The following is a 14235-nucleotide window of genomic DNA, read 5'->3' on the forward strand; positions in this document are numbered from 1 at the left end:
AGCGTGCGCGTTGCTGCGCCTGCGTGCGGGCGGGGGGCGTGGCTCCAGCTCCGGGCCGGAAGCAGGAGGCTGCAGGGGCGGGCCGGCTGGCGTCCCCTTTCCGGCTGGTCCCCATGGAGGCGCTGGGGAAGCTCAAGCAGTTCGATGCCTACCCCAAGACTCTGGAGGACTTCCGGGTCAAGACCTGCGGGGGCGCCACGGGTAGGCCGCGGTGGGGCCGGGGTCGCGGGGACAGAGGTGTCCGAGAGGCTGGCCGGGACTCCCGGCCCCAGTTCGGCCTATGGGGGGCTCGAGAGAGTGAGCAGAGGCCCTTCTGACCCTCGCTCCCTTCCCTGCAGTGACCATTGTCAGTGGCCTTCTCATGCTGCTACTGTTTCTGTCCGAGCTGCAGTATTACCTCACCACTGAGGTAAGGGGCGGGGCTAGTGCGTGGGCGGGGCTTGGCATTTTAGGGAGGAGAGTAGGGAAGGAGAAGCATGGGGCCAAGTTGTACTGAAGTAGTGCTGCTCCAGGTGCATCCTGAACTCTACGTGGACAAGTCACGGGGAGATAAACTGAAAATCAACATCGACGTGTTTTTTCCGCACATGCCCTGTGCCTGTGAGTACCCACCAGGGGTGGGAGTTGCAAGTCCTCAGGTGGGCTTCCAGCTGCACAGCTCCAGCTTGGGTTCTGGACCCGACCCCTGGACAACCTCCTTCCCCTAATCCATTGGTGCCCCAAGACAGTCCCAGCATCCCCTTACCCTCCAAAACCCAGATTCCCCCCTTGCCCCAAGGTTCCCAGTACCTTACCCTGACTTCCTGCTTCCAGATCTGAGCATCGATGCCATGGATGTGGCTGGGGAACAGCAGCTGGATGTGGAACACAACCTGTTTAAGCAACGGCTAGATAAGGATGGCATCCCCGTGAGCTCAGAGGCCGAGCGTCATGGTAACTGTGGGGAGGAGGCCAGATCTTAGATCTCGGAGCTGGTCATGTCCAAGCCCTTCCTTCTGGGATGTGGCCGACCAACTGACAAATGAAGCGGCTAAGACCCAGAAAGTCAAGTGGCTTGCTTAGGGTACCCCAGTTATTAAGAATCAGAGTGGCCTGAAATCCAAGCTTCTGGCCTCTGTATATTGAGTAGAGTACTCTAGTTGGCTATCATCTTCAGCAGTCTCCAGTCCCTACCCATCACAGTTGAGTAACAGAAGGTTGAGGTTGGGTCTTATGTGCTCTTGCCTTGGCAGAACTCATCTAGATGGACCCACATTTCTCTGGGTGTTTGCTTCCCCATCCGTTAGCTGAATTCAGTCCTCAATGCTCTTCCCCTTTGGAATGCAGGATGCCTTCAGGTTAAATTTACATTCTTGAGTTAGATTGCCTGAATTCAGATGTAATTTTGTCTCTTACAGTCTATGGCCTCAGCTGTAAAGTGGTGATAAACCATACTACCCACCACATTGAATTACCAGATCAAATGAAGTCATATATGTATGATGCCTGGTATAGAGTGGCTCTTTACCCTAGGTTCCTTTCCTGCTTCTAGGTGGCCGCACAACACCTATATTAACTCAGCTTCCCACCATAGCAAAACCCTCTTCAAAGCTATGATTTCTCATACCTTAGGGATTGCTGTTTTGTGAGCTTTATCAGTTGTTTATTCACAGATATATTTTGAACACCAGTAAAACCAGAAAATTTGCTGTAGGATTGGATATTGTGCATAAGAGAGCAGAGTCAAGGTTGATTCCAAGGTTTTTGGCCTGAACAAATGATTGACTTGCATGACCAGAGAAGAAAAAGACAATTTGTTGTATTATATATCTGCTACTGTGTAACAAATTACCCTCAAAATTAGTGGCTTAATAGGACAAACATTTGTTTTTTCAGTTTCTGTGGATTAGGAATTCAAAAGTGATATGGTTGGATGGTTCTGGCTTAGGGTCTCTCATGAGATTGCAATCAAGCTGTTGGAGCTACAGTCATCTTGCAGGCTTGACTAAGGCTGGAGGATCTGCTTCTAAGGGAGCTCATGCATAAGGCTATTGGCAAGATGCCTCAGTGCCTTCACCGCATGCACCTCTAGGAAGAGCTACTTGCATGTCCTCACAACATGGCATCTGGCTTCTACTTTTGTATGTGATCTGGGAGAGCACAAAGTAGAAATCACAGCTTCTTTTGTGACCTTAGAACACCTTTGGACACCATCATTTCTGCAATACACAAATGGTTACACAGATCAGCCCTATTCATTATGGGAGGTAGGGCTACATAAGGATGTGAATACCAGGAGGTGGTGGTCACTGGGGACTTCTTGGGAACTGGTCCCACAGGGAAGGACGAGAATTTGGGGGTAGATTTCATGTTTGAGGCATATTAAGTTAGGGATGCCCATTTTATACCCTTATGATGTTAAGGAGGCAGTTAGATATACCAGTCTAGACGTTAGAGAAAGGCTGGAGAAATAAATATAGGAGTTATCAGCATGCAGATGGTATTTAAAGCCATTGGACTAAAAGAGAAAACATAGGGAGTAAATGTAAGTAGAGGAGAGGTCTAGAGACTGTACCCTGAGCTCCTCCAATATTTAGAAGTCAGGAAATGAGGATCCAGGAAGGAAGATTAAGAGCCATTAAGGTAGAAGAGAACCAAGAGATGTTGCAAAAGCCAAGTGGAGGAAGAGTTTCGAGAAGAGAGGGTAAGCAACTGTCAAAAACCACTGATAGTCCAGTAAAAGGAGTAAGAGTTGACCATTGTGATTGGCAACATGGAGGCCAGTGGAGACTTTAAAAAGAATAGTTTTGATACTGTTAAGGATGAAAATCTGATCAAAGAACAGAAAAGGAAATAGAGACATTGAGGAAAAACAACGCTTTCAGGAGTTTTGCCATAAGAGAGAGCAGAGAAAGTGTGGGGGGTGGCAGAGAATGCAGGTGGCATAGTGGATTTGGTGGGGAGATGAAATGGGTTCTCTTGCTTCTCTGTTCTTCATGGAAATTGAGAGCAAGATCATTAGCTAAGAATGAAGAAAGGGAAAGGGATTTTGGAAGCCTAAGATGAGAGGAAAAGATACAAATTAGTCATCCCAGAGAATGGGCAAGTGAGCTGATTAGCGAAATCAAGTAAGATTGCCAGGCAGTCTTAAGGGAGGCACAGGCAAGTAGGCACAGAATTGAATTTAACTAGGGCTTGGGTTTTGCTAGGGTTGTACAACACAGAGAGAGGAACAGATGGGTTCTGGTTATGTGCAAGAGAAGAATTAGAGTAGTGGACCATGGAATTTATTATCCAGCTTTGTCAAGATATAATTGAAATATAACATTGTGAGGGCACCTGGCTGGCTCAGTTGGTTAAGTGTCCTACTCTTGATCTCAGCTCAGGTCTTGATCTCAGGGTCATGGGTTCAGGCCCCATTGGAGCCTACTTAAAAAAAGAAAAAAACGTAACACTGTAAATTTAAAGTGTACCATGTGATGATCCGATTACATATATATTATGAAATGATTACCACAATATGGTTAGCCGACGCATCCATCACTTCACATAGTTAACCTTTTTTTTGTGTGTGGTGAGAACATTTAAGATTTATTCTCTTAGCAACTTTCAAGTATACAATAAAGTATCGTTAACTATAGTCACCATCCTGTACATTGCATCCTAGAATTTATTTCATCTTATAACTGGAAGTTTGTACACTTTGACCAACATATCCCAGCCCCTACCTCCCAGCCCCTGGCAACTACCATTCTATTCTCGGTTTCTATGAATTAGGCTTTTTTAGAATCCACGTATAAGTGACAGCATAAAGTTGTCTTTTTCTGTTTTATTTCACTTAGCGTATGTCCTCAAGGTTTATCCATGTTGTTGCAAATAACAGGATTTCCTTCTTTTTAATGGCTGAATGATACTCCATTATGTGTGTATACACATTTTCTTTATCTGTTCATCTGCTGATGGACACTTAGATTGTTTCCATGTCTTGGGTGTTGTAAATAATGCTGCAAAGAACATGGGACTGCAGATACCTATGTGAGATAGGATTTTTTTTGGGGGGGGGGGGGTGGGAGATACATACCCAGAAGTGAGATTGCTAGAACATATGGTAGTTCTCTTTTTAATTTTTCAAGGAACTTCTGTACTGTTTTCCATAGTGGCTGCACCAATTTACATTCCTACCAACAGTGCACAAGGGTTCCCATTTCTCCACATCTTTGTCAATACTAGTTATATCTTTTGTTTTTTGTTTTTTTTTTAAGTAGGCTCCATACCTAATGTGGGGCTCAAATTTACAATCCCAAGATCAAGAATCACATTTTCTACTGAATGAGCCAGCCAGGCACCCTAATACTAATTATTTCTTTTTTTTTTTTAAGTTAAAAAAATTTATTTTTGAAGATTTATTTATTTATTCATGAGAGACACGCAGAGGGAGAAGCAGGCTCCCTGCAGGGAGCCCAGTGTGGGACTGGATCCTGGATCCTGGGATCACGCCCTGAGCCGAAGGCAGACGTTCAATACTGAGCCACCCAGGCGTCCCTTACTTCTTGTTTTTTTTTTATAAATTAATTAATTAATTAATTAATTATTATTATTATTTTTAATATATTTTTAAAAATATTTTATTTATGTATTCATAGAGACACAGAGAGAGAGAGAGGCAAAGACACAGGCAGAGGGAGAAGCAGGCTCCATGCAGAGAGCCTGACGTGGGACTCGATCCAGGGTCTCCAGGATCACACCCTGGGCTGCAGGCGGCGCTAAACCGCTGCGCCACCGGGGCTGCCCTATTTATTTATTATAATAGCCATTCTAACGGGGTGGTATCTTATGGTTTTGATTTGCATTTCTCTGATGATTAATGATGTAGAGCTCCTTTCCATTCATCTGTTGGCCATTTGTATATGTTCTTTTGAAAAATGACTATTCAGGTCCTTTGCCCGTTTTAAATTAGGTTGCTTGCATGTTTGTTTGTTTTGCTATTGAGCTGTAGGAGTTCCTTATATATTTTGGATGTTAACCCCTTATCAGATATATCATTTGTGAATATTTTCTTGTATTCCATTGGTTGCCTTGTCATTTTGTTAACTGTTTCTTTTGATGTGCAGAACCTTTTCATTTTGATGTAGTTCCATTTGTTTATTTTTGCTTTTGTTATCTGTACTTTTGGTGTCATAACCAAAAAATTATTGCCAAGACCAATGTCAAGGAGCTCTTTTCCTTATTTTCTTTTAGGAGTTTTACAGTATCAAGTCTTACATTTAAGTCTTTAATCATTTCAAGTTAATTTTTGTGAGTTGTGTAAGATAGGGGTCCGTTTTCATTTTTTGCATATGAATATCCAGTTTTCCTAGCAGCATCTATTGAAGAGAGATAGTCCATTCCCCATTTGGACCATGGAATTTAAATAAGGAGGGAATTGAGGGCATGCGGGTGTGATAGTGTCACTGTTGTCAAAGAATTGGTTTCTGGGTACTGGAGATAGTGAGCTGGGAAAATAAGGGTAAGTAGTTGGAGATTGGGATCCTTGAAATTGAATTGTAGAAGGTTTGCAGTCATTGGAAATAACAAGGTCTAGCTGTGTGTGTGTGGAAATGAAGGGGGATGATAATGAGATGACAAGATACAATGACGGTTGGAAGTCAGGAGGTCAGGGTATTGAATATTGAAATCTGCAGTGAGGATGTAGTTACTGGCAGGGGGTTGGTGTGGAGAGGTCTGAGGAGCACCACCAAGAGGTAGCTAAAGGCATACGCTTCGGAACTGGGTCTGAAATCTGCCACTTATTGTGTCACAAAGCCACTTCTTGTCTCTGAGCCTCTGTACCTTTGCAAGTATAATGCAGATGATAATCCCCAGCTTCATAGGGTCTGCGTCTGGGTGAAAGGAGACATTCTGTGCACAGCAACCTATAGTCAGCTAACATTTAGCATTTGCTGTTACTGTTTCATGACTAGTACTTATTTAAGGAAATAATATATGTGTGGAAGTGCTTAGTGAATGACACATAGTGTGCACCATATAAATATTAGCTATTTTTTTTTAAGATTTTATTTTTTTGAAAGCGAAGTGAGGGGGAGGAGCAAGGGAGAGGGAGAAACAGACTCCCCTCTGAGCAGGAAGCCTGACACAGGGCTTAATCCCAGGAGCCAAAAGCAGTTGCTAAACCAACTGAGCCACCTAGATGCCCCAATATTAGCTATTACTATGGCTTTTATTATTCCCAAGCCACAGGCCAAAGGGCCTGTGCAGGGATCAGGGGTGCGGATTTCACTCTTTCTGCTCCGAGCTGATGCCCCTACCTCTGCCCTCCCCTTAGAGCTCGGGAAAGTCGAGGTAAAGGTGTTTGACCCTGACTCCTTGAACCCTGATCGCTGTGAGAGCTGCTACGGTGCTGAGACAGAAGACATCAAGTGAGCCAGACCCTGGGGGGCCGGGTTGGGGGTGCTGTGTGTCAACCATCCTCAGCCTGTGTCAGACTACAGCTGGGGAAGAAGTTGGACCAAGTGCTTAACAGGGATGGGGTGCGCACCTCAGTCACTGATCCTCGTGCAAATAGCTGGGGCTCTGTGGCCAGGCCCTGCATGAGGCCACAGCAGGGAATGAGGCTGAAGTCCCCACTCTGGTTCACAGGTGGTCTCTAGAGTCCAGATGCCTGGGTTCCACCCTTGTGTCCTTGGGCAAAGCCACATAATTAACCTCTCTCGTGAAGGGGGATGATGATAACACCCATGACAGTCACATCAGGATGAGCCGTGTAGTGTATGTAAAGCCCTGAGCTTGAAGGCCCAGCCCAGGTAATTCAGCCCTTGATATATGGCCACTGCTGTTATGTTCCTCGGGCCCTGGTCCCTGAGAGGCAGGTCTAGGGTAGGGCCTGGGAATATGTATTTAATATTTTTTTGCATTGTGGTAAAGTATATGTGACTTCTAAGACTTACCATTTTGACTATTTTCACTTGTACAATTCAGTGGCATTAACTACATTTAACTGTTGTGGAACCATCACGTGCTATGTCCTAAAACTTTTCATCATGACAAACGGAACGGGAATGTGTATTTTTAAGAGTCCTGCTCCCTCCAAGGGCACAGAGTTTGAGAACATTTGGTGGTCAGGGACGCAGTTGGTAGAGGCTTCTTCACTAGCGGACAGAACCACTCTATGTCCCAAGGTACCAACTCTGTGTCTGTGCTTCTGTGACGCTCTCACTCCCCACCCCCCACTGCCCCCCACCCTTCCACAGGTGCTGTAACACCTGTGAGGATGTGCGGGAGGCCTATCGCCGTCGGGGCTGGGCCTTCAAGAACCCTGACACTATTGAGCAGTGCCGGCGAGAAGGCTTCAGCCAGAAGATGCAGGAGCAGAAGAATGAAGGCTGCCAAGTATATGGCTTCTTAGAAGTCAACAAGGTACAGGAGGGACTATGGCGGAAGAGGGCCAGCCGAACTATGGATCGGCCTGTTCCACTGTGAGCCCAGGGCCCACTCAGGCCCTCAGGAGAGAGAGGGAAGGGAGGAGACGGCTGGAGAATGAGCAGGAATGTCCCCTACAGGTGGCTGGAAACTTCCACTTTGCTCCCGGGAAGAGCTTCCAGCAGTCTCACGTGCACGGTGAGTAAGCCTCAAACCCTGGGAGCCCAGGCAAGTTTGAGCGCTGCTTCACCTGCCCAGGTTGTGTGTCTTTGGCCTGAAGGAGACCCTCAGCTCGGGGCAGCAGTTATAAGAGCACAGGCTGAGGAACCAGACTGCCTGGGTTCAGTTTCAGACCATACCGGCTGTGTGAAACTTTGAGCAAGTTTCTTAACCTTTTTGAGCTTGTTTCCTACTTTATAAAATGGACAGGCAAGTCCTTCTGTCCTGGGGTGCTGGTGTCAATGAAGGACAGCACGAGCTGAAGGGCAGCATAAGCCCAGCTGTGGAGGGCGTTTGTTCCAAAGGTAGCCCCCAATATCAGGTGAGCTGTGTGGAAGGCCTTGGGGTCAGCAGAGCTGGATTGGAGTGCAGGTTCACCCACTTCCTGAGAGTTATATCAGATTTGGGGGCCATTGAGCCCTACTCGGTTTCTTCTCCTATAAAATGGGGCTGAAGATACTAGTACCTCCCTCACACGGTTGTCCACAGGGATGAGCTAATGGAATTTATTTTCATTCATTTGTATATTCGCTAGATATTTAGCAGTCACTGTGTGCCCCCTTGTAGCCTGGGTGCTAACAATACAGCTCTGAACAAAACAGTCCTGGTCCTCAACATTCTAGTAAAGAAACAGACTGAAAACAAGTGTGTGAAATATATGGACTCTCAGGTGCTATTAAGTACTATGAACCAAAGGAAGGCAGGGTAAAGAGGACGGAGGCGAGGGGCTCTAGGGGATGGTAGGAGTGTGCTGTCATGTATCCAAATCTCTGAGCTGGGAACTGGCTTGGCAAGTTGGAGGCACAGAAAGAAGGGGGGGCGGTGGTGCACAGCAAGCTGGTGCTGGTGCTCAGTGATGAGGTGAGCCAGCTAACAGGGCCACATCCCTGTGCTCTGAAGGGCACCCCAGGGCCAAGAACTTTTAGCCTCCATGAGACGCGGAGCCATCCTAGGGCTCTGAGGATGTGCTACATGAGGGGACCTGACTGCAGAGGTAGGCTGCTCTCTTGTCTGGATGAGGTTGCCCTGGAGGTGAGGGTAGGTGGAGAGGAAGAGCTCCAAGGACTGAGCAGTGTGCCTCCAGGTCAGAGGATGCAGGCGGGCATGGGGAGGGAGCAGCCGCTGAGACCCGTAGGAGCGCTGGTCAGATGAGAATGCCAGCCAAGAGGTGGTGTCCTGAAAGCCCTCAGATGGAGGTGTTTCCAAACCCAGATCAGATGCTTCTGGACGACAAGTAAGAGTTGCCCACTCGGTGTGTGACAGGACAGTGGTCATTGTGACCTTGGCAGCAGTTTTCATGGAGTGATAGGGAGCACCTGCTATGTGGCTCAGGAGGGACAGGTTGTGGAGTTGGAGTGGGTGAGTAAGCACCTTTCTTCTGTGGAGTTCGCTCCAAAAGGAGGAGAGTGGGCTGGAGCTGGATGGAAATGTTGGGCTTGAGGGAGATGTGTGAGGTCACCGTAGATTAAATGCTATGGAAGTAGTCTACTACGTAGAAAGCCAGAGTCATGCTCCAAGTGGGAGGGACAGTCGCTGGAGTGAAACCCTTGAGAAGGAAAAAGAAGACAAAATGGAGTGCTGTAAAAGCGTAGAAAGCCCAAACCTGGTGACAGGAGGAAAGGCAAATGAAGTTGGGACAGGCAGGATGCCTGGTGATGAGGAGATTGTGGGGAAGGGTGATGGGGTTGTGAGGAGAAAGTTGTGGCCAGAGGGTAGAGCCACCAAGGAGAAGTGCTTCTGTGTGGATCTCTTTAAGTGATGAAAATGAGAAAGGAGAGTTGGTATAGTTTGCCACGAGCTGCAAAGCTGGAGATTTGGGGGGCAGCTCGAGGGACAGTGATCTGGAAGTGATATTAAGGAGCAAGGCCTCGCTTCAGGCCATGGAGGAGGGTAAGTGTGGGGAAGAATTTGTCACCCCTGAGGAGGCTGCCGGGAAAAGGATCTTTCCCTGAGAAGAGGGCCAGGCTGCAGTTGGGGTGACAAGGTGAGTGTAAGGAGTAGAGGTTGAAAATATAGGGGTTTTCATGTGAGATGTGGGGCCCATGGGAGGGCTGAGAGTCGGGATGGTGTTAGGGGACCTGCAGAGCCAGTGTGACAGCAGTCTAGGGGTGAGAGATGAGCGGCAGTCCTGAGCTGCCCAGGGGCTGTAGTGAGCAGGAGTAATAGGAGAGCCCTGCTGGTGTGGAAGGCAGTGTGTGGGGTGAGGCAGAGTGTGGGTCAGGGATGGGAGGTGGGCCTGGAGGGGGTCGAGAAGGGTGGTCTCACAGGGACTGTGGGAAGATGGTCACTGTGGAGCTGTTGGCATGGGGCCTGGAGGCACTCGGGAGGAGGCAGTGGGCTGGCAGGCCCCAGCAGCCTCTCCGCTCCCCCACCTGGGCTGCTGACAGAGTCAGGGAGCCCAGGGCAAGGGGTGGTCTGTGTCCTGGGAGGATGTTTAAAAGACAAAGCTCTGATTGCCTGAGGCCAGATAATCTGGCTAGATTGAAGGTTTGGAAGCTAGATCCTGACATCCTTGTTGCTTGGAGGAGGAGGCAGGAATTATAAAGTTCACCAAGTACTTTTCCGTCTTAGATCCTACCTGGTCCTCAGGACAGCCCTTTGTAGAGATCGCTGAAGCCCAGAGAGGGCAAGTGGCTTGCCCAAGGTAACACAGCTAGGAAAGTGGCTTATTGGCTCTAAGTCTTTTATTCTTCTCAGGCCACCATACTTCTGCCCTCAAGAGCCCCTGCATTCACTGGCTAGGGAAGAGTTCTCCTGGGGATGGGACCAGGAGGAGGCTTGTTGGCTGGTTCCACACCCTGCTGCCGAGGCAGGAATACTCCAGGCTTCCTTTCTACCATGTCTCTTACTCCATAGTTCTCATTGTGAAGCTCTCAATCTTTTTTCTCTTCCTCCCCTCTCTCTCCTTCCCTACCTCATGCTGCAGTACATGCTGTGGAGAGTAAGTGGCCCTGCCCCGCCAGGGAGGCCAAGCCCCGGCTTCTGGGGCACCCTACCCTCCCAGGATGGGGGGAGGTTTGGACGGGCCTGGGATTGGGGTCTTACTTTTCAGGTAGGGTTCCTTGAAGCAGAAATGATCAGGACCAGAGGACAGGAAGCACTTGTTCTAGAATAGACGGTACAGGGTACCCATGGCATTTCCTTTGAGGGCTCTGAGGGTAGGGGCCAAGGGGCCAGGGAAAGTGCTTGGACAGCATTCTGAGGGCCCACTTCGCCTTGTCAGTGATTGGCCATCAGCTGTGTTTAGTGAGAGACCAGAGTCAGCAGGGTTTGGCTCCTGAGGTACAAGCAGGGACTGGGCGAGAGTGGAAACCTGGGAGATGCCCGTAGAGGGCTCCCTGTATATGTTGGGAAGGAAATGGGGTCTGTGTTCTTAAGGCCCGAGGAGGGCATGGACTCGCACACAGGCCCAAGACAGGCCTGACGGGCTGCCCTTCAGCAGGGCCAGGCTGGGGGGATGAAGGGCCGAAGAGGAGCTGGGCAGTCATACTCAGGGAGGGGTGAGGAGGCCCGAGCGAGGACACTGAGGGAGGCAGGAAGCCAGTCCTGCTCCACCCGGTGACACATTCTCCCTTCTCTCCTAGTCCATGATTTGCAGAGCTTCGGCCTCGACAACGTACGTACCAGCCAGAAGCCGTGCAGGCGGATGGGGTGGGAGTGGTTGCTGCTTCATGTGTCCACGGGGATGACTGGGGAAGGGGGCACAGATAAAAAGATCCCGTATTCTATAAGAGGATCGGTCTGAGGGTCAGGAACTGAGATCTGCACAGGCCAGAGGTGGGGGATGGGGGACAGGAGCGTCCTGGGCAGAGACCCCCTGGCAAAGTCAGGAGAGAGTGGAGCACCTCTCAGACCCCACCCAGGCTGGTGTGGGGGGTGAGGCTGGAGAGGTTGGCGGGGACTCTGGTCAAGCAGTAGTCGGTCTTCCTCCTGAGAGCGATGGAAGCTGTTGGCTTCCAGATGTTGGCCCTTTAACCAGGATCATGATATAATCAGATTTGCAGGTTTTTAAAGATCCCTCTAAGGACTGAGGTTGATAAAGTTTGGAGCAGGACAGGAGTCGGAGCTGGGAAATCTGGGGCGCTTCTAGGCGGGGCTTCCCTGGCCTGAGACTCCCAGGCAAAGTGGGCCCCTGCCATACGGAGTCCGTGCCCAGTCTTTATGTGCCTTGTGTTTGGATGCAGCCGGAGCCTCAAACTGTGGAGGCCCAGAGGCTGTGAACTCTGGGAGAAAGGAGTTCCCGGTGGGGCGTGGGGGTGCCTGTGTTGGTCACATCTCCCAGGCAGGACCTCTTCTTCCTTCCCCCATCTCCCCACACCCCCTCCCCAGAGCCAGGTACCCCTGTCTGGTGCTGCACTACAGAACTTCCGATGGGGTGAGGGCTGTTGGGGCCTTGAGCGCTTGAGGCTCACGTGTCGGTGTTGCTTGCAGATCAACATGACCCACTATATCCGGCACCTGTCATTTGGGGAGGACTACCCAGGCATTGTGAACCCCCTGGACCGTACCAACGTCACCGCACCCCAAGGTACCAGCCTGGAAGGTGGCCCCCAGCTGCCAAAGCCCTGTCCAGCACTCATGCCCAGTGCTCTCTTCTCCCTGCAGCCTCCATGATGTTCCAGTACTTTGTGAAGGTGGTGCCCACGGTGTACATGAAGGTAGATGGAGAGGTGAGTCTGCAGGAGCTTGGGTATCCAAATCCCTCCTGGTGCCAAACACTTGAGTCCTGTCAACCTGGGAAGTGGGGTGCTGCTCTTCTCCCCAGCTGATGGATGACAAGCTGACGTGCAGGGGCAGTAGGTGATGGGACCCCCACAGCCAGAGTGCAGGCCCCGGGAGGCTTGAGAGCACTTGTGCTTTCTACTTGCCCAGATTGCCTCCATCCATGCCTCTGGTGCTCACTGTCCACATGGTCTGCCTGGGCTGGGAGCTCACCCTTCCTGGGTCCCCTCCTTCCCTTTCTACTGTGGCCGGTGGAGCAGCATCTTGGCAGACGGGAAGTCAAGCCTGGCCTTGCCAGGAGTTCGTGGTGTGCGGTCTTGGAGAGTTGCTTCCCATCCCTGAACCCCTGCTGAGAGAACCCTCTGCATGTAGCTGGGATTGGTAAACTGTAAAGAGCTGGTGACCAAGGAGAAGCTGAGATGGTGAGGCTGGCTGAGAGAGTGTCTGGGGGGTCCCTAAGCCTTGAGGTGTTCACTAGCAACCGGGGCCTTGTTTTCCCTCCCACACAGTGCAGGCACCACACATGAGGGGCAGGAACAGGCATAGGGCTGGGGGACTTGGGAGCCAGGTCACAGACTCAGCCCTGGCCCTGACTCCCTTCCTGTCCCAGGTGCTGAGGACAAATCAGTTCTCTGTGACCAGACATGAGAAGGTCGCCAATGGGCTGATGGGTGACCAGGGGCTTCCTGGAGTCTTTGTGCTCTATGAGCTGTCACCCATGATGGTGAAGCTGACAGAGAAGCACAGGTGAGGGCAGGGGTGACGGAGAGGGGCCTGGGGCTTCAGGGAGGAGGGGTACCTGTTAACACCCGCCCCTGGCACCCACCCTGTCCCTCCACCAGGTCCTTCACACACTTCCTGACGGGCGTGTGCGCCATCGTCGGGGGCATGTTCACAGGTCAGAAGCTCTAGGCTGGCTGGGGCTGGGGCTGGGGTGTGGCAGAGAAGATAAAGCCTGGGCTTCCTGCTGGAGTTGTGGCAGAGGGGAAGGAGGGGCACCTCAGCAGCCAAGGGGAGATGCTGGCCTAGCTGGTTAGGTGAGGAGGCTCTGGGGTCCAGCCACGTGTTGGGTGAGTGCCAGCCTCTATCTCTCTCCCCAGTGGCTGGACTCATCGATTCGCTCATCTACCACTCAGCTCGAGCCATCCAGAAGAAAATTGATCTCGGGAAGACAACGTAGTTGTCTCCTTCCCCCTCTGTTGTTGCCTTCTCCTGTTTCTCTTTGGCCCTTTGGTCATTTCCCAGCCTCGTCCCCACGCACCCCCACTCCGTCGTTCTGAGCCCAGGTTGATAAATCTATTAATTGTGATAGTACTCACTGGTCTCCGTGTGCTTCTTGTATCTGACCAGAGCCTAGAAACAACCCCTCATTCAGCCACTTACTGAAAGCAGTCAGGACTGACAGATCAGGCCAGATGCTCTCTGGGAGCCCCACATAGACATCCCCTGGCTAATAGGGCTTTATTCAAACCTGACGGATGTCTACCCCACAGCCCTGTCCTCAGTCCCTCCTCTGCACTGGTCTTTGGGCCTTTTGGGTCCAGCTCCAGGGCTGAGATGGACCTTTCCCGTATGAGCTTCCTGGAGCCACTATGGCCCTCAGGATCATGAGTGGCTGACCCCAGTGGTACTAGGGCCCTGGGTGCAGGCTGGGGCTTGTCACCTCTTCAGTGAGGGCTAAAGCCGGGGCTTCTCCCTGCTACCCTGGGCTCAGTCTACTGAGAGGGGTCCAGCCAGGTTGGGTTGAGTCTCCTAGGTGGAGGCAGAACTAAAAACTTGGAGAGATGGGAGCAATGGCCACTGTGGAGCCGGGCTGGCATCAGACCCCCAGCTCTGGGTCTCCTCAGGGTTTCCCTTTACAGCCCCGAATACGTGTGCAGAACCAGGCCCAAGACCCCG

General features: G+C 50.6%; 1 protein-coding gene across 2 annotated transcripts; it reads left to right on the forward strand.

Annotated features, from left to right (window-relative positions):
- The first annotated feature begins 27 nt into the window (after positions 1 to 27).
- Positions 28 to 13650, forward strand: ERGIC3 (ERGIC and golgi 3). 2 transcript variants are annotated; one of them, XM_038572125.1, is made up of 14 exons: positions 28 to 201; positions 339 to 409; positions 513 to 600; positions 814 to 933; positions 6302 to 6395; positions 7227 to 7392; positions 7536 to 7593; positions 10541 to 10555; positions 11199 to 11230; positions 12046 to 12142; positions 12220 to 12284; positions 12947 to 13083; positions 13179 to 13234; positions 13437 to 13650. In XM_038572125.1, exons 1-14 carry the CDS (start codon positions 114 to 116, stop codon positions 13514 to 13516), a joined length of 1167 nt encoding a protein of 388 aa, XP_038428053.1. In that variant the 5' UTR covers positions 28 to 113; the 3' UTR covers positions 13517 to 13650. The 2 variants fall into 2 exon arrangements, with proteins under 2 accessions (XP_038428053.1, XP_038428054.1); XM_038572126.1 differs by lacking the exon at positions 10541 to 10555 and having other exon boundaries at positions 29 to 201.
- The last annotated feature ends 585 nt before the right edge of the window (positions 13651 to 14235 follow it).

This window comes from Canis lupus, chromosome 24, assembly GCF_011100685.1.
Source record: "Canis lupus familiaris isolate Mischka breed German Shepherd chromosome 24, alternate assembly UU_Cfam_GSD_1.0, whole genome shotgun sequence".
Lineage (NCBI taxonomy): Eukaryota > Metazoa > Chordata > Mammalia > Carnivora > Canidae > Canis > Canis lupus.

Coding starts and splice junctions, on each gene's coding strand:
- ERGIC3 (XM_038572125.1), top strand. CDS start 114: ATGGAGGCGCTGGGGAAGCTCAAGCAGTTCGATGCCTACCCCAAGACT. Junction 202..338: donor GACCTGCGGGGGCGCCACGG/GTAGGCCGCGGT, acceptor CCTTCCCTGCAG/TGACCATTGTCAGTGGCCTT. Junction 13,084..13,178: donor AAGCTGACAGAGAAGCACAG/GTGAGGGCAGGG, acceptor TCCCTCCACCAG/GTCCTTCACACACTTCCTGA.